This window comes from Nannospalax galili, unplaced genomic scaffold, assembly GCF_000622305.1.
Source record: "Nannospalax galili isolate Female #2095 unplaced genomic scaffold, S.galili_v1.0 scaffold1316, whole genome shotgun sequence".
Classification (NCBI taxonomy): domain Eukaryota; kingdom Metazoa; phylum Chordata; class Mammalia; order Rodentia; family Spalacidae; genus Nannospalax; species Nannospalax galili.
The window spans coordinates 244220-262338 of record NW_008337765.1 but is presented as its reverse complement, the minus strand read 5'-3'; the positions used below and the strand labels follow the sequence as shown (position 1 = coordinate 262338).

The window sequence follows — 18119 nt, the reverse complement described above, 5'->3', positions numbered from 1 at the left end:
AAACCTTGAACGGGAAGACAGCCTTTGAAGAAGCAAGAGAGTGGATGTACAGTGTTGGCCAATGCTTCATAACTTAAGAGTTTTCAAAATCACTTAGAGAAAAGCTGCATGCTGGCCCCTGAATCCACACTGACTGAGACAACCAACAGATGACATGAAAAAAAATTAGTAATTGATCAACTGTACATATCTTTTTGTTTGTTTGGCTTTAGTTTTGGGTTTTGGTAGGTTTTTTTGGTTGTTGTTGTTTGTTGGCTGGTTAGTTTTGGAGACAAGGTTTCCCTGTAGCCCCAACTAGCCTGGAACTCATGAGGCTGGCCACTATCCCTCAGAGATCCTCCTGCATTTGCCTCCCAAATGCTGGGATTAAAGGTGTGCACCAGCATACTCTGCTAACTGTACACACTTTAATTGGCACTGGGGAAAAAGAAAAAGACTTGGAAAGGGAAATTGGAGCTGAGCCCTCCTTTAAAAAGAATCACACAGGCTCTGAAATCACAATTGAAAGAACAGGTAAAAGGAGACTGGACTTAACCTTGCAAAGAGCTTGAAGACTCCTGAATCATGCCAATGCTGTGGCATGTGGCTTGAGAAATCACCAGTACACCTAGAGACTTTGCAAAGGCAGACAGACGGTAAACTTCATAAGGAAGCCACACATACTAGACAAATACAGAACCCAGCAGAATGAGGTTCTGTGCCCATCAGGTTGGAGCTGTTGTCACAGGGAGTGATTCTGCTCTTTCTGGAGGTCTTGGGTGGGGGGGTCATATACAAGGTCACTGGAGTTGGTTAAGTTCCCCCACAGGTGGCAACCTACTTGCAGGATGCTGTGGTTAGCCAAGTACATCCCTCTCCAAAACCTACACTGATAGCTTCTCCTCTAACAGCCCCACTGGGCTGACTTTTTTTTCACTGGGTTCTGCATTGGGGCTGTGTGTGTTAGTTTTAAAACAATCCTACTGTTGTCCTTGTAATTGTCCATCTCTTGTGGTGTTCTGCTCGAGCGTATTACATCTGCTGGGATTCTTTTTCTTTCTTTCTTTTAAACTTTTGGGAGAAACTTTCTTGTTAGACATGGTTTCACATTATAGGCACCATAAAATTAATTTGCTTGGAGACTCGGCTGGGGTTGATTTTATATAATTGAGTCATTAACTCACACCTTCCCTTGTTGTCCATGTGGGTTGAGAAGCCCATCTAAGTATATCCAGAGAGCACCTGTTCTCTAATTTACCTGGCGAGATGTTCTTAAAGAACTTTCTGTCAATGTGACGGTGATTTCAAGACCACCTCCTAAAGTCAGCAGAGTGAAGATTGTCTACTGCTGAGCCCAGGGCTGACCAACTTCAACCTCCATGGAACTTTCTCATTATCTCTAGATGCTCTTTCTGATCTAGGTAAATGAGACCTGCCATCTTCTAGAACCAGGCTTTTCCTTCCTGTCAGCAGCTAGCCTTGAGAATGTTAACACTATGCTTTGCTTGCTCTCTGTCTCTCTGTCTCTGTCTCTCTCTAAATCTGAACTCCCTAGGGAAATTTTGTAACCCCTGAGGATACTTAAACGCCCACAGTTACTAAAGGAGAGTGGGGTTTTTTTTGGTTTTTTTTTTTTTTTTGGTCTTTTTGAGACAGGGTCTCCCTGTAGCCCCAGCTGTCCTGGAACTCACTATGTAGACCAGGCTGGCCCTGAACTCACAGAGATCCGCCTGCCTCTGCCTCCCTAGTGCTGGGATTAAAGGCATGCACCACCACACCAGGCTTGGAGAGTGTTTTTTTGAACTCTCTCTGCTAGTTTACTGCTCTGCATCCCCCAAGAATCCAGAGAAAGTAATTAATATCCCTAGTACAAATTCTTCAGTGCCTTCTTTTCTGGGACATCAGAAAGCAGCATTTACAGTTATTACCAAGATGCCCACTTAGATGGTCCCATATACTGCACCTACTTGACCCATTACCCATTCAGGCCTGCAGCCCCATGCACTATTGCTGGGCTGAGGACAGGTTGTTTTAAGATGGCCTGTTGTATGCAGAGACACTGACAGGGACTGGGGCAGGACAGCATCAAAGGTAATCTTATGAAGAAAACCTTCTCTCTGCCTCCTTGTTCCTATTCAGAAAGGTCACCTTTAAGCCAGCTATGTGCAACAAGGCCTCTCCTGAGGCATTGACTCCTTGTTATTTTTTACTTGTGATTACAATAAGTCACTTATCCCTCAAAGATTTAAGAACAATAAACAAACACAAAAGGAGAAAGGAACATCTCATCAGTAACAAAGGCCGCATCCAAAGCCTGGGTTTTGTGCTCTTTTACATCTCTTTCCAAGCAAAGCAGGAGCCCTACAGAGAAAGGAATTCAGAAGATAGGAAAATTATAAAAATAGTAAAAGGACCCAGTTTCAGTCAGGATCTGGCAGTTTCTGAGGAGAGCTAGTACTATGGACAGTCTTAGCCCTTGGTTCGCATTCAGACTTGTGAGCTAGGTGGGATCATTAGCTCTTAAGTCTCTCTGCTGTGGTAGAAACTTGCCACATTCTCCTCAGTGTGTAGAGACTTTTCCTGAATTCAGAGGTCACATGGTGAAGTTGAACTGTGCAGAAAACAAGGGAAAAAATAGATCTATATGCTATGCTGGAAACTAAGCCCCAAGGTGGAATGCCAGCCAGTCACAAAGCAATGTAACACCTGAGGGACGCGGCCAGAAAGGGAACTTTTTGGTCACTTTCAGGCCTCCGGTGATGTGGATTTTCTTCTCTGAGGCAGACAGAGCACAGATATGAAAACTGTGCAATTTGGCCCAATTATGCCCCCCCCATAGATTTAATGAAGGACCTGGAGGTACAATTCGTGGGTGATAAGTAGTCTCTGCCCAGAATGTTTGTCAGACTGACAGCAGCATGCACTCTCCTTGCTTTTCCCTTGCCACTTATGACTCAGATGAATTTTAATAGGAGCAAAAAGCTTTTATTTGCACTGTAATTTCACTTAAGGATCATATCCTTCAGAAATTGGCAGATGCTTGTATGTCTTGATTGCAAAACACACACTCAGGAGTAAAGAAACATGCAAAAGATGTTATTATTCAGCCTGTCACCTTGTCGCAAATCTACTTGGAACCTAGGCCATCAAAGCTCTTCCTGGGGCCTCTCCCCACCCGCTTTAAATAGGCCCTGCAAAGAGCCCATTTGGAGATTTCCGCTGTCCCTGCGCAGAGTCAAAGGGTGAATTAGACTCCGTCTTTGCATCCTGCCAGCAGGATGCCCACAGGAGGCTTTGAGCTGCAGCAGCTTTCCTCCAACCAAATGGAGCTGCCCAGTGGGTGCTACTTCTGCCTTACCTCAAGAGACAGGTCTGATGCTAGCTCCTGTTCCCCACCTCAAACCATTTTATTTTCTGTTTGGATAGAATGAGTTCTGACTCATATATTTATGCACAAAGATGTAGGATTTTTCCTATCCAGTGGGAATCCTCTTTATTAGAAGGGTCATAATTGACTGGACTCACTGGCCTTCCACCTTTGAAAGCTGCCTGTAGAAGAGGCCATGAAAACATCTGTGCATATTGTTTTCTGTGTCTTTAAAAATCTCAGCCCAGACGGTAGTCTCAGTATATCCCATCTTTCACCCAGCCGTCTTGCCATACCAGGAAAGATGACATGATGATGTGCCTATAAAGAAAAGCATTTTTATGTGGATATAACATTTTTGGCTACTGAAAAATATTTGAAATTTAAAGATTGTTTTGTCCAAAATGAACATTGAAGCCTTTGTCTCAATTTATTGATCTCCCCAGTACAGCTGCTCTGGAGGCTTGTGGCAGCAGTCTGCTGCCATCTGCTGGCTCCCACTCAGCATCACTGCCTTTACCCCTGGCCAACCCAGCTCATGGGATTTGACTTCCTCTCATCTGAGCACAGTGAAGCATTTCTTCGAGCAAAATCCTCACTGTTTTCTTTATAAAGTTTTGAGATGTTTTTCTTAAGGATCCTGGATGCTTATTATATAGCACCAACTAATCACTGAAAAGTTCTTTAAAGAAATTTTCTAAAAAACTGGCCCAGTATATTCAAGAAATGAATAATGTTGTATATAAGGATTGTAGAATGTTTGGCTTAAAGGATATTATTGTAATTTTAATTTAGAAGCTGAAAACTGATTTTCAATGAGTGGGGTTTTTTGGGAGAAATTCATCATTTGAACTCCTTTTTTATTTTGTTTTTTTTTTTTCTTCAAGTACAAGGTACACATCTTAACCAAACTCGCAGCAGAACTGAACAAATTTATGCTCACAAAAGTGACTGAAGACACAAGCAGCATCCTGCGCTCTCCGATGCCTGGAGTGGTGGTGGCCGTTGCTGTCAAGCCTGGGGACATGGTAAGAGCTTGTGTGAAGGGCACACTGGGCAGACTTGCCCTACAGAATAGTGGTAGCAACACGGTCGTGCCTTTGCAGTCTCTCATGGGATGCCCGTGGCACTGCGGGCTGTGCACTCATGTGTCCACTTGCTTCCCTTCTGCAGTGCATTAGTAAAGATACCACTGAGCACCTCCTCCCCCGTGGTCTGGGAGCAGAAGGAGAAAGGCCAGACTTTCTTTTCTTTCTCACATTCAGGGTTTGTATGGGTGTATTTTACTTGAAATTGCTACTTACTTCCCTAGCCCTCTGGGTTTGAAGTATCCTTGAGGAATTCCTATCAGGAAATAGCCCTCTGATAGGGAGCCTTGTGCCAGCATTTCTGGATTAAATGCCTGTTTGGGGAGGGGAGTTAAGAAAAGGTTTATCCTATAATCTGTATAATCTGTACAGTATCAAAGTACTTCCATAAATTGGGAAAGGAAATTTAGGGTCATAACTTAAAGTTTTCTTCTTGACCTTATAACAAACACAGATTCCTCATCTGCTCAGTGGCACGATGCATACGTTTTCCTAAAAATCTACTGATCAGGAGCAAAAGTGGGAAATCAATTTAAGATGCAACCTGAAGCATTCCAGAGACCCTTACATACTCTTGATTTTATTTACATGCAGGAAAATAGCAGCCAAACATCTCAGATGATATGCTGATTCTGTTTTGTATCTAAGAGAAGCCATTAGAGTTTACCTATTTTCTGTAATGATTCTGTTAAAATATACCTGATGTGTGTATTAATGCAGATTATTTTAACATTGAGGAAAAACTCAGGTAGTTGGCATTGACTTCTAGAAGAATATAAAAGAGTACTGAGTAAAAGTGATCAGGTGCAGTCGTTTTAAATGATTATCCCTGAAATTGACATGTGAGCTGGGAAACTGACTTCCCCTGGTGATGCAGAAAGCACCCAGCTTTTGCAGAAAAACATAGAAGGCAAGGGGCCCTGACTCGTTGCATTCACTTTGAAGGTGCGAGATATTCCTAGAAGAGCAGTCGCTGAGGCTGCCTAACACCGCAATGTTAGGATGTGGGTGAGGTGAGCCAGGAAGTACAGATGGGTATGCTGTGTTCTGGGGGAGGTGTCTGCTTTGTGCATTTGATTTCTGCAGGATTGGGTAGAAACTTAAGCGTTTCTTGGCCTTAGCATTAGCAGTCACATGCTCACGTACTACATTATCAGAGCAGTCAGTGGAATCTTCGAATGACCAAGTGTACAGATCAGTAAACTGTGAAAGTTTTTTTGTTTTGTTTTGGTTTCTTTGGTTCCCTCCACCTTTAAGGAGTTTTTTTTTTTTTTTTTTTGGAAGGTGCAGAGTCTGTATACTGCCAGTCTGAGCTTGCCAGTCCTAATTGTGTGGCTTTAATTAGAAAATCACATTTGTGCTCCCCTACTCTCATAATAAGTGTTTACCTTCAATCTTACTTCTCTAACACCTGAGTCCAAGCATGGGTAGAGAAGAGGGGGGTCAGGTCCAGCATGGAGAGTCTAGAGGGTTGAGGCTGAGGCTGCAGTCCTAGGCCCCTATTTGACTAGTCGTGTCTGCTTAGCTAGCAGGAAGTGGGGAGCTCCCAAGCCAGGCAGTGCAGCCTCTTGCCCTTAGCAAGCGCTGTCCCCTGGCCTCGCTCTTAACACACACCAAAAAGGTTTGACCTTCATACTTCCCATTTTTTGTTCTTTAAACTAACCTGGGGAAGCCAGACACCCAACAAAGGGGACTGTATGATGCCAGTTAGCATCATAGGGTTGTTCTGATATTGAAGATACCACCACCCACTCAGTGAGGGTCTGTGAGTTTGGCCCAACCAGTGCTCTGAGTTCCTGAAACTGCTGTTCCCAGTGGCTGCTGGTGAAGGGTTCACCTTCACCTTCTATACCTACGCCGTGTGTCTGCGAGTGCCTGGCTGGTCAGGTGAAGTGTAAGATTTTTTTAACCCCTCTCTTTGGGTCTTTATAGAACTCCCTTTCATATCATGGGTCATTGTGCTGTATTAAAACAGTGTTTTCTCTTGAATTACTATTACTTGTGAAGAGTGTCCCAAACACAGTGAGCAGTTTGTCAGCTCTTTCAACAACTTCTAGTTGAATTCTGTCCCATGTAATTAAAACCCAAGAGCCTTTCCTTGGATGATAGGCAAAGAGCTTAGTTGTAACCATTAGAAGAAAATGTCACTTGGAACTTTTCAGTTTTGCAGTTTCAAATGATTTGAACACTGAAGGGCAGACTGTATTTTTCTGAGCAATAACAATGGCCGAGCGAAGTTTAGCTTTTATCAGAGGAAAGAAAATGGAATCAATCATTTCTGTGTATTTTCAAGGAAAACAGGAGCCTGAAACCAACTAAGGGCATGCAAGTATTGTTTTTCTTTGTAATTTTATTTATAGTTTAAATTCCCACAATCTGTACTGTTTATGCTGACCTCTTAAACAGAATGATGGGTCTGACAATAACTTTTACACAGGTGTCACATAAATTCTAAGTAACAAATCTGGTTTTTTTTGAAGTAAACAATTTGAACAGGGGTTAAAAGCCTAAGAAAGAAGGATCTGAGTAGCTACGTAGAAGTGGTAAGCGCCTTTACAGGGCTTGGTGTGAGAAGGTATAAGAACTGGCTCATTTGAAACTAGAGTTGTATTTTATTTGAAATTCTCCCTTATTCACATTGCAAAAGTTCTGAATGCTTTTCAATCTATTACATTAAACATAGGAGCAAATCATTTTTTCACATGATTGTATAATAGGTTTTTTAAAATTTTAATGGAAGGGATGTGAGTATACAGTAAGAGGTAAACAATTCATAAATTTAATTCAGGAAACAATTGGTAGAATGATTTTATAAGTCCTTTCTCTATGCCTTCTGAAAATATTTTTACAGCGACTGTCATTTCAGTTAAAAAATGCCTATTTTTCTATAGGTATAATGCTATTATAAAACAGATTACTTCTGTGATCAAAATGTTTTTGTGACTTGATTTTTAAAACTATATCCTTGAACAAAAATATTTAAAGTATATTCTTTCAGCATAGTGGTGCGGTACATTGATGTCATAGATTAGCATTAGACTTAAATTGTTATATTTGTTGCATGATTTTCCTTTTGACTTGGAAGAATAAAATAAAGCCATTATAAGCATATTTGTTTCCTTAGCCTTTTGATACCAGAAACAAAACAATACAAACTAATCAGAGCCAACCCAAGAGAGAGTGAACATTGTGTTCAGTTCAGATTTTTTCCAGTTGTGTTCACATAATACAGTTGCCTCATTTGCATCAAAAATAATTTTTCTTACTATCAGAAAATTAAGTGGGCTACAACCCAGGAAACCATTTGCATTTCTTTCTTACTGTGACACCAGGTGAAACACAATGTGGTATTAAGTTCCTTGGGGCTGCTGCTTCTTCCCCCTCAGCCCATTCATATTAGCACATCAGCTGATATTTTGTGGCTCCAAGATGACAGGCCCCTAGACTGGCGTTTAGCAGAAGGGGCCATCAGAGATGCCGCTGCTGCTTTCCTGGACAATGTCTTCAGCAGAAAATAAGCACAGTGATAGTAGAGCACCTGAGCTTTACCCTGGTCTTTTCTTCCCTGCATGTGCTCCTCTGGAGGAAGGCCCCAGGAAGCTGAGTGACCATGGACCCTGAGACACAGGTACCCTACTCCAGAGCTTCAGTCAGGGCCCCCTGTTGTCTCCAGAGCTCATGCATTTGAGCCTGCAACCAATCTTGGGAAAGTAGCACATAAACTTTGCAGGAGACTTAATTTTCACGTCTCGAAGAACCAGCTCTGAAAATTGCAGCCTTTAGGCATTCTAGATAGAAGGGCTGGACTGGGCCTCAAGATACCTGTGTCTAGCATGGCACTTGGGTGCCTCAAGCATCCAGGGTCCTTAACTGCCTCTTTCTCTGGCAGAGGGGCCAAACTAGAAAGAATAGATTCTTTTCTATTTTGTGGATACCCTGATTTGCAGTCAGAGGATGATGTCAATAATTAATTTATGTATCTTATAGCAGTGGTTGTTTAAGCAGTTTATCTGAGGAGAAGTCAGTTTTGCACCCAGATCACAGATTGAATTCCTTAACACATAGACACAGAATCATACACTCGGGATCACTGTAAGCCTGTAAGTCATGAAACAGAAAGTTAGGCCAGTCATCTTACAAGCACCCGTGTACTCTCTGCTCGCCTTAGCTGTATTTGGTTCAGCTTTTACTCACAATAAAATGTTGCACATCCCGTGAACTTGCCTTGTGGCCTTTCTCCAGCTCCAGCCCTGTCTTCTAAATGACTCTCCTGAACTTCTCCTTTCAGCCCTTTTCCATGTAACGTTTCTTTTTAAATTTGGGGGGATGGTTTTTGTTGTAACAGTTGGAAATTTTTACAACTTAACTTAGTGCTAACTATAAAATAAAAATATTTTGATGAATCAGTCAGTACATTGCATATTGAGCAGAAGTCATGTGAAAGCTCAGCCCTGGTTTTGTTTTTCAAGGAATGAGCTCCCTGGGATGAGAAGGCCTGTTAGCTTTGTTTGCTGCAGTTTTAAAGATGACCATTCTCAACCTTGCCAAGATTCAAAATAACTTTTTCTCTTTTTTGAAAATATATTAAACTAAGCTAAAAAAGAAACTACCCTTTCCCCGAGTCCTTTAAAACAACCTGCTTCTCAAAGGTAGTGAATCCAGATTGGTTTCTTTCAGGGACTGTAAAACATGTCAATTTGAACTTTTTCCCTTTGTAACTGTAGGCTTTGGCTGTGGGTTTAAGCTAAGTTAGAGGGCAGTAGGGAGTCATATTTTTCTTCATTTTAAGGAATTTTTAGAAAACCTGGACTTGATTTACATTGGCCACAATCTGAATTCCTTCGTGAGCCCCCAAGCTTCTACTACACTATACCAGGGACTCTGAAAAGAGAGCCAAAGGCAGCACCCAGCAGACCTGAGTCCCAGAGTCCTGAGCCCTGCTGAACATGGGGCCTCTTCCTCTCCCTCCTCTAGAGTCTGCTGGCAACGAGTGTTGCAGATGAGGGGTTGGAGGTTTCTGTCCACTGCCAGGTCCTCTTTATAATTTGATGTTGGCTCCATCCTTGCTTAAACAACTGTGACCTCCTGGGGTCCCATCTCCCTGCCACTTTCCGTGAGATACACATTCTTCCTCCAGGAAAGGCCTGGGGTATTTAGCAGCCCATGTTTGCAGTTCAGAAAAAAGAAGTTGGGATAATGTCTAGCCTACCCCCTAGCAAATCAGATCCGCCGCCTTCAGATCTCTGCTCCTTAAAATGTGTGGGGCTTGGACACCTGTATTCTAAGCAGACACTTTAAAGGTGGAATAGAAGGATTTTCACTTGTGTGATGCAGTCAGGAGGGTTGACTCAGATCCCTGGTTTTCAGGGGGACCGTTGCAGCAGAAGGGGGACTGCAGTGGGCCGGTTAGTCCAGCCTTCTGTCTCACTTGGCAGAAAAACACAGAATACAGGACAACAAAAGAAGGCTTCTTTTCCCATAAAGATTCGCCCTCCCTCTGCTCCTCTCCCCCCAAAAGGGGCCTGAATTTTTCAGCTGCACACTGATTTGGTGCTCACTCTTGCAGGGAAACAGTTGCTGTCTGAACAGGCAGGAAACAGTTTTCTTTTAATTGCCGAAATCATTCGGAAGTGCTTCGTGCCCTGCTTCTATACAGCAGATGCTGTGCATTAATTGGCCTGCGTAGAAGTGACCCAGGGTTCCTTGCAGCGGGCCCATTTTAGGCAGAGGGTTTAAATAGCTTATTTATTATTTTGTATAATCTGGCGTGCATTATGTGCTTCTGCATGTGTCGTGTTTCATGGTCTGCAGTTTCTAATGTCATGTGGGTTTCAAAACCTGTGTTTCTCTGGTAATGTACTAGCAGCAGGTAAGCTCAAAATACCATCCATCAGGAGCTAATTTTTTATCCAGATACTCCAATGACTGATGAACCTGTCTTTTGTATGAATGTTTAGCACAGTAGAAAGCCATATGCCACTGGCACAGTTTCCTCTGCATTCTTTACAGTTGCTACAGAGTGGGCTTCCAGTGGGGGGACAAACTCGACACCGTTTGCATCCTCTGTCCCGTATTTAAGCAATAGCACCTTTAACACAGCCCTGGGTTTGGACTGCAAAACAGGGAAGGGGCTATCTTAAAGGAAACCTAACTCCCATAATGATTTTCTCCATCAGAAATAGGACTGCACACCCTTAATAGGGGACCTTGTTTTGTTCCTCCCCGTCTGTTGCAAACAGACCTCAGCCCATTAGAAGGGCCTCCCTTGTGTGGGAAGACCACAGCTGTTACTGTAAATCTCATCCAGTCACTGTATCGCCCCCATTTTGTGGCTCTGAAGGATGAAATTGCGAAATGGAGCACTGTGCAGCCATCCTTTACGTCTCCGATTTTAGGCCTCTGCCGTCATTTTCATGCTTTTATTCCAAATCAAATAACATTAGCGGGCTACAGCACCTTCTGTGACTATCTGGTCCCAAGCACGGCTTTTGCGGTTCCCCTTTTGGGGGCTTCCTTTTATGTTTGGCAGAGACTCCCCCTTTCTCTTTCCCTTCCTGGACTTTCTTTGAGCTTTCTTAGGTGATGGCAGCTTGCAGTTAGAACGATACACGTTGCCAAACAGGTCCCAGTTGGAGTGTGTTTTCCGAGGGGGGCATGGACTGGAGAAGGTTCTGTGTCTTTTAATCTTGGTGGAAGGAGTGAAGGAGTCGTGGTAGAAGGAGATTGGGAGCTTTAATCAGAAACAAGATGTGGCTTAAATCATTAGCACAACAAAGCATACTATAAGCTTCAAGATAAAAGTCCCCAGAGAAAGGAGTCCTCTGAAAATAAATGGAACTTGATAGATTTCCATATCATTTATAACTTCCCTTAATTACACTTGGAAGACTTGCCAGTAAAACTGGAAAATTGGCAGCCTCTCTCCATTAGAGTCATTTTGCCGACCATGGCAAGCAGCTGGCTTCGCTGGATTTTATTTCCCATCACTCACAATTAATCATCAGCTGGAGATGTCTGAAACTCCTCAGCACAGAGTGATGCTGGGTGACATTCAGGCCCCTGAAACATGTGAAAATCTGCTGAGTAAATGGCTTGAGTTCTCTTGCAAGCTTACTCATTTGCGGGTAAGCCTGGCTCCTGCTTAATGAGGGCCACTCTGATAATCGGATTCGAATGTGAACCTTGACCCCATGTCAGAGGAGAGGATGCAATAAGCTGGATGAAAGATACAGGATTCAGGCCTCCAAACTTTGCACCAATTAGACAGGGAGCAGAGAAGTACATCAGGCCGACTGGCTTCATCGGAAAGACTTGCCAGGCTTGTGACTATTTAGTAAGCCCAGAGCTGGAGACAGCTTGTCACAATCAGTAAGTCTTATCAGATGATTCACAAAAGTGTTAGAGAAGCATGTGGGCACCCATGCTGCAGGGGTGGGCACTGTGATGGGGACTGCCCAGCTAGGCACTGCCAATGTGTGAGGCATGATCTGCAGGTATGGGCAATGTGGGTAAAGAGGTTCCAGCAGCTGGAAGCTGAGCCCCATGCTGCCACTCAGTGGGATCTGGAGCCTGGCTGGGAGCACACCCTCCAGTGATAGTCCCCACCCACAGACTGCAGCTAATGTATACTGCATTGATCACTAAGGGATGAATTTAGTTGAAATTAGATCAAGCTTGTCTGCATAGCTGTTTTTATACTTGTGTGTGTGCATGTGTGTGTAGCATGATCCTTGTAGGCTAAACATGCCGCTGCTGTCTTGTAGGGCATCAAGGAACACTTTCTAATTGCTGCCTCAAGAAAACAGCCTACAAAGCATCGCTCACAGTGAGGAGAGAGGGAGAGGGGAATAACTTAGGTTTCTCCTCAGAGCTAAATGATGCTGGGAAACCAGCAGACAGTAAGAGGAACTAGGAGAAAGGCAGGTGCAGGACCCAGATCTAACACTGTGAGTTGCTGCTGTACTGAGGGTTGAACAGAAAACAACATCCCTTCCCATCAGGCCACGCTCACTTTTCATCACATTACCAGCTTCACAAAGAGAGGGACAATTTTGAGACTTCCCTTTTCTGATCATATTAATAATCCGTAGGTCACCTCTTCATAATTCAGCCTTGTTACAAGCATCCAGAGCTGGCCAGGAAGGATGGTGAGTGGGCAGCAGTGGCAAGGCCTCCTATACTGGCCCACCTCTCCTGACCTTGGGCTCTCACAGGACCTGGAGGGCAGCTGTAGCCTGGTGAAGCGGTTCCTTAGTGTTTGCTGTGGGCCTTGTCATTTGGCTGGTGGGCATGTCCCTAGCACTCCCCAGGCTTCGTTTCTTCTTACAGAAGACCCATGTAAGGAGGAGTGGTGAGCTGCTTCTCAGCCTGGCCAGCAGATCCCGAGCAATTGGGGTGAGGAGAGACAAGCAGTGGCGGGAGACACAGCTGCTAGCAGTGGGATTGAGGTTGGCCCACCCACGAGGAAACTAGGGGTGCAGCGAGGGGGCACTGAGCCATCCCTGGGTTCTCAGCTGCTCACAGAGGAAACCAGCCCAGGTGGGGTGTGGAAGGCTAGCATGTGGGAATGCATCCATCTGACTGGAATAGTGACCAGAGCCCAGAGGTGGAGATTTGAGCCCTCATTTTTTAATAGAATTTCTAAGGTGTTCTGTGGAGAGTTGGGTCCATTCCCAAGGGAGCCATCTGTGCTGTTCCCTGGGGGCCAGTCCTGGGGTCAGGGAAATTTCAGTCTGGCTGCTAGACCGGCTCTTAGCTCTGTTCCTGCTGTGGCTAGACCCATAGTCCTTTCCTGTGTGGCTGTGACACCTGCCCTTCTCCTGGTGTTCTTGGCCCCTGACTTGCATTTGAGGAGAGAAAAAAAAAAAAGCTCTAAAATGACAGCATCATGGAATAAGTGTTCCGACACCTCCAACTGGGGCATTTGCATCATCTTGGTGCTAGCCTCTCCTGTCCCCCACATTTTGAAGATCAGTCCTTTCGAGTGTCTTCTTCACTGTGCATGCAATGCACACGCCAGGTGAAATGAATCAAAAGCGGCAGCAAGCACTGTGTTCCAAGCCCACTTGTCAGCAGTGCCTCTCCTCCGTGCCAGCACCGAAGTCTTGGCATCCCCTTCTCTTCCTATATCCCTGTGCCAGGAAAACACAGCCCACCACCTGAACAGCAGAGGGAAGAATGCACAGAGCTCCGGCACTCCCATTGCCAGCAAGACAGCTTGTGCCACATGGGGAGCCGGGAGGGGACTTGGAGATCATTTGGGGATGGCAGGAAAGAACATTCTCCAGGCCCTTCTGTGGCATTGGCCAGCATAGCCACAGTGGTTTGACTGTCCAGGATCCCCACCCCCAACCCCAGCCAGCATGCCCAGCAGCACTCCATGAAGCCTTCGTCCCATCCCACCATTTCATAGAGCAAGAGGCCCTTTTCCACAAAGCAGAGAGAAAAATCCTGGCCCAACTCCTTGGTGCTTAACCAAGGCCAGAAAGAAGGGAGTAGTGTAGCTTTTAGTCACAGCTGACTCCTGGATGGAAGCCCCAGCTTTGCCCCGTGGTATGTGCTGCTGAGCCTGGAGCTCCCTCACTGTCAAAGGCAAGCACCAGACACAGGCTTGAGTGAACACCTGGGCCTCCTTGTGAGGACTGGCTGTAGCTGGAGAAGCCATTTGCTGTGTGGGAAGGTACTTCCCAGGAGGTACCTCAGTGTCAGTACTTGTGTGTCTGAAGACGAAAAGGACAGTGGTCCTTACGGCCCTGGTACTAGGATGTTGTCCTCAGCTCCCCAGCACTATAGTTAAGACATGCTATTTTTTGGTAAGAGCTTTATAAGTTATAATTCATGTATAGTTCATCACCCTTTTAAACTATACAGAGAAAGTATATAAGTTGATGGTGTTAATCTGTGCATAGATGTGTAATCATCACCACAGTCAATTTTAGAACATTTTTATTACCCCATGAAGAAACCTTTACCCATCAGTAGCCACACCCCTTGTCCTTCAACTCCAGACAACCAGTGGTGAGTCCTTTGGTCTGTAAGCATTCGCCTATTACAGACAGACATGGCAGGTTAGTGGATTAGTAGCTTTGTACCACCTTTGGCAGACTGTGAGAGCCCCACGGAAGCCTCACGTGCAGCACTCCCAATCTTCCTTCCAGTATGGGTTTTCCTGCTGAAGACCTGATGATGGGGAGAATGGCCTTTCCCCACTGCTCCCTAGGGATGAACTGGAGTGAGAGCCATCAGAGGTTGTTGGTACTTGTTCCATGAATATTTCAATGTGTCTGACAAAGAACTGAATGGCTTCACTCTTGGGCATTATTGTAAAATAGAATGTTCTTAAAACTTGTCTATTTTAACCTATTTTCCAGGTAGTAGAAGGTCATGAAATTTGTGTGATTGAAGCTATGAAAATGCAGAACAGTATGACAGCTGGGAAAACAGGCAAGGTATGTCCCCAAGTTCCTGCCAGCCTACTCTAGTCTGTGATGGACATGCAGTCTCTACCTTTGAGACATGAATGGTTCGGGTGAAATGGACTGCCACCCGTCCCTTCCTCGGGGAGGACATTAGGGTCTGGAAGTCAGTGTCTCTCCCTCTTAGAGAGCAGACCTTCCAGGAAGGAGTCTCTGTATTATGTTCAGGTAGTCAAAGAACAATTGTTCTTGACCTTAATGTCTTTCAAATCAAGGCGTCTTTAATTTTTGAGGTTTACATCTATCTTGGAGGCAGATAGCTATTTGAGACATTCATGGCAGGAAATGTTTTTACAGATTGCAAAAATTAATGTAACTCTTCAAGATAGTTTCCCCATGAAGGAAACGATTTAGTTGTAGATGGAGGAGCTGAAGCCCCAAGTACAAGTCGGGGGCTTAATGATTCAAGGAGAAAAAGAGAAAGAGGCATCAGTACTAAAATTTGTTGGGGGGAGGGACTTCTTGAAGACCCTGCTATGCACTTTGCTCTTCTTCCTGTGACTAAAGAGATGCCATTGCTAGGAATATCCCTTTGTTTGAAAGTATCTGCATGGTGGAGTGTGATGGGCTATGTCCTCTGCTGTGGGCACTGTTCATAGAAATATGTCTGTTACAGCCATTTACATCACCCAGCTTCTGTCCTGTGGTCCGTCATTCCACAAGACAATGTGACTGAATCTCGGAGGAAGGCCTAGGGGAGAGCAGAAAGCCCTGTACAGACTGGGTGGCCCCAATCTGCTGCCAGGCTGGAACAGGTTCAGATGGCCATACAGTGTTGGTGACTTTGACAGTGTCAAATGGCTGGAACTGCAGTCTTTACAATCATTTCTAAGCCACGCATGGTGGCTCATGCCTATAACCCCAGCACTCCAGAGGCTAAGGCAGGAAGATCATAAGGAATGCCATGCCCCCTAAAAAAATAAATGGACAAAAATGTTTCTGTTCATGTAAAATCCATTTTACTTGTTCTTTGGGAATACCACATTAGTACAATGGTAAGAACTTGGCCTAGTCATGAGGGTACCAAGAATGGGTGCCATAATCAGGCCAAGGGCCCTGGGTGGCTGGCTGACTGGGGTGCTGAGTCAGCATATCTATCACACCTGTGGTACATGGAGCCCCATCAACTGGGGTGTCTTATTTCCTTGCTTTTGGTGCCTGGCTGGCTCCTCCCTCATCCTCAGTAGCCCAGAACCACTTCCAGAAGTGCTACTGGGGTCAGTCTCTGCTCTGGCCAGATCCCTGTTAGCTGGAGTCCCTCCTGTCCATTCCAGCCTCTGTCCCCAAGGCTCCGGAGTTCAACCCTGTAAGACACAAGAGTGGGGCTGGCCAAGTCTAAGGCTGGTGGTTCTTAACCTGGGAATTGTGCCATCGTGAAACACATACCGTATGTAACCGTCTGAAGATCTGGGTCCTGAAGCAGACCTTATTATTCTAGATAGCATTTCCCCCATAGCTTGTGAAGTAGTAACTGACTGGTCTACACTGCTCATAGAAACTCTGGGCTGGAGTTTGAGAAAGGGCTTGTCTAGTCTGCACATGAGTGATGGGGACACAGGCCCTTGCAGCAACCCAGACAACCACCACTGGAAATATTATTTGCCTATTTCCCATGTGGCTAGTTTGGTCAAACCCACCGTGTTCATTCATGGCTTAAGCAGTCATCTCCAAGGAGGCAGATGAGAGCCTTCTCTACACTTCAGCCTCTGCTCGCTCCTTTTAAATCTGATCATAAACTTGGGCAAGCAAGACACGAATATGCTCAGGAGAAATCATCAGAACGTGGCACAGCTCTGCATTCTGTCACACAGACAAGGGAAAAATATTGAATCATTTCATTTCCCTTCAGAAGGAGGCAGTGTTCAGGCTAAGAAGTCTTGTGTGTGTGTGTGCGTGTGTGTGTGTGTGTGTGTGTGTGTGTGTGTGTGTGCGTGTGTGTGTGCCTGTTTGGACTATTAGGCAGTTTTTGGTTGTTTTTTTTTTTTAATATTTTATGTGTATGCGTGTATTGCCTGCATGTAGGTAAATGCACCCATGTCGTGCAATGCCCTCGGAGGTCAGAAGAGGCTGTTGGATCCCCTGGAACTGGAGTTACGGACAGTTGTTAGCTACCATGTGGGTGCTGGGATTTGAATTGGGTCTTCTGCGAGAACAACCAGTGTTCTTAACCGCCAAGCCATCTCTCTAGTTCCTAGGCAGTTGTTTTTTACCAGGCCACTAAATATACACTATAGTCCCCCAAACCATAGGAAAGGTAGAGATGGGTGTGCTTCAGTCACTAGCATGGACAGGGCAGGTCAGGATGTGCCTGGCCCTAGTGGCCCAATGAGCAAACCACAGCCTGAATTCCTTGAGAACTTTCTTAGGCTGACAGGACAGACTAGGCAGGGGGAGGGTGACAGCCCTGTCTCTCACACACATGGGCCCTGCTATCTCAGAAGAGGGTAGGATAACTGCCCCTCCTGGTTCCCATTTCTGATTCTCTCCCCTCACCCTTTCTCATTCAAGGTGAAGTCGGTGCATTGCAAAGCTGGAGATACAGTTGGGGAAGGAGATCTGCTGGTGGAGCTGGAATGAAGTATTTATAGCCTTTCAGTCACCAGCGCTTTAATTAGCACTTCTATTGTTCTCCAACACTCAATTTATTCAAGCATTTTACAGGAACACTCCTGTGCAGCAGGTTCTACATCATATTTATTCCTCAGAGGAGGCAAACCCCGACATTCTGCCAAAAAAATCACCAACGGAAAATTTTATTGATATAAATACTTGTACATATGATTTGTACTTCTGCTGTGAGATTTCCTAGTGTCAAAATTAAATCAATAAAACCAAGCATTTGTCTAAATATTAGTTTTCCCTTTTTTTCTGAATGAAGACAATGCACACAGGCGACAGGCTGTGCCAGCTGACTGTAAGTACCAGCATTTCATTGTGAGCCTTTAAAGATTTATATAAAGATCTACATAGACCCCCATCTCTCTGCTCCAATTGCATTAGCATTTGCCATTTTATAATCTGATGACCTTCCTTCTTCCAACACTCATGACTTCCTGAGACCAGGTAGCACAGATGAAGGCTCTGGAAAACCCCTGCTGTGGCTGTACAGTTGTTGTCACACTGGATGGCTAGAGTCAGAAGGTGACTGTAGGGCTTTTGGTACACAGGGTGCTGCCTGCCCTGATCTGAGGACACCCATGTTGCAACACA

At 44.9% G+C, this 18119-nt stretch overlaps 1 protein-coding gene across 1 annotated transcript in view; it reads left to right on the top strand.

Moving 5' to 3' along the window:
- Pcca (propionyl-CoA carboxylase subunit alpha) overlaps positions 1-17753 on the top strand; it is a 448536-nt gene extending 430783 nt beyond the window's left edge. The window contains exons 21-23 of the mRNA XM_008832725.3: positions 4234-4374; positions 14805-14882; positions 17418-17753. Coding sequence (XP_008830947.1) covers positions 4234-4374; positions 14805-14882; positions 17418-17486 — 288 coding nt within the window. The 3' untranslated portion in view covers positions 17487-17753. The remainder of the gene's footprint in view (positions 1-4233; positions 4375-14804; positions 14883-17417) is intronic.
- The last annotated feature ends 366 nt before the right edge of the window (positions 17754-18119 follow it).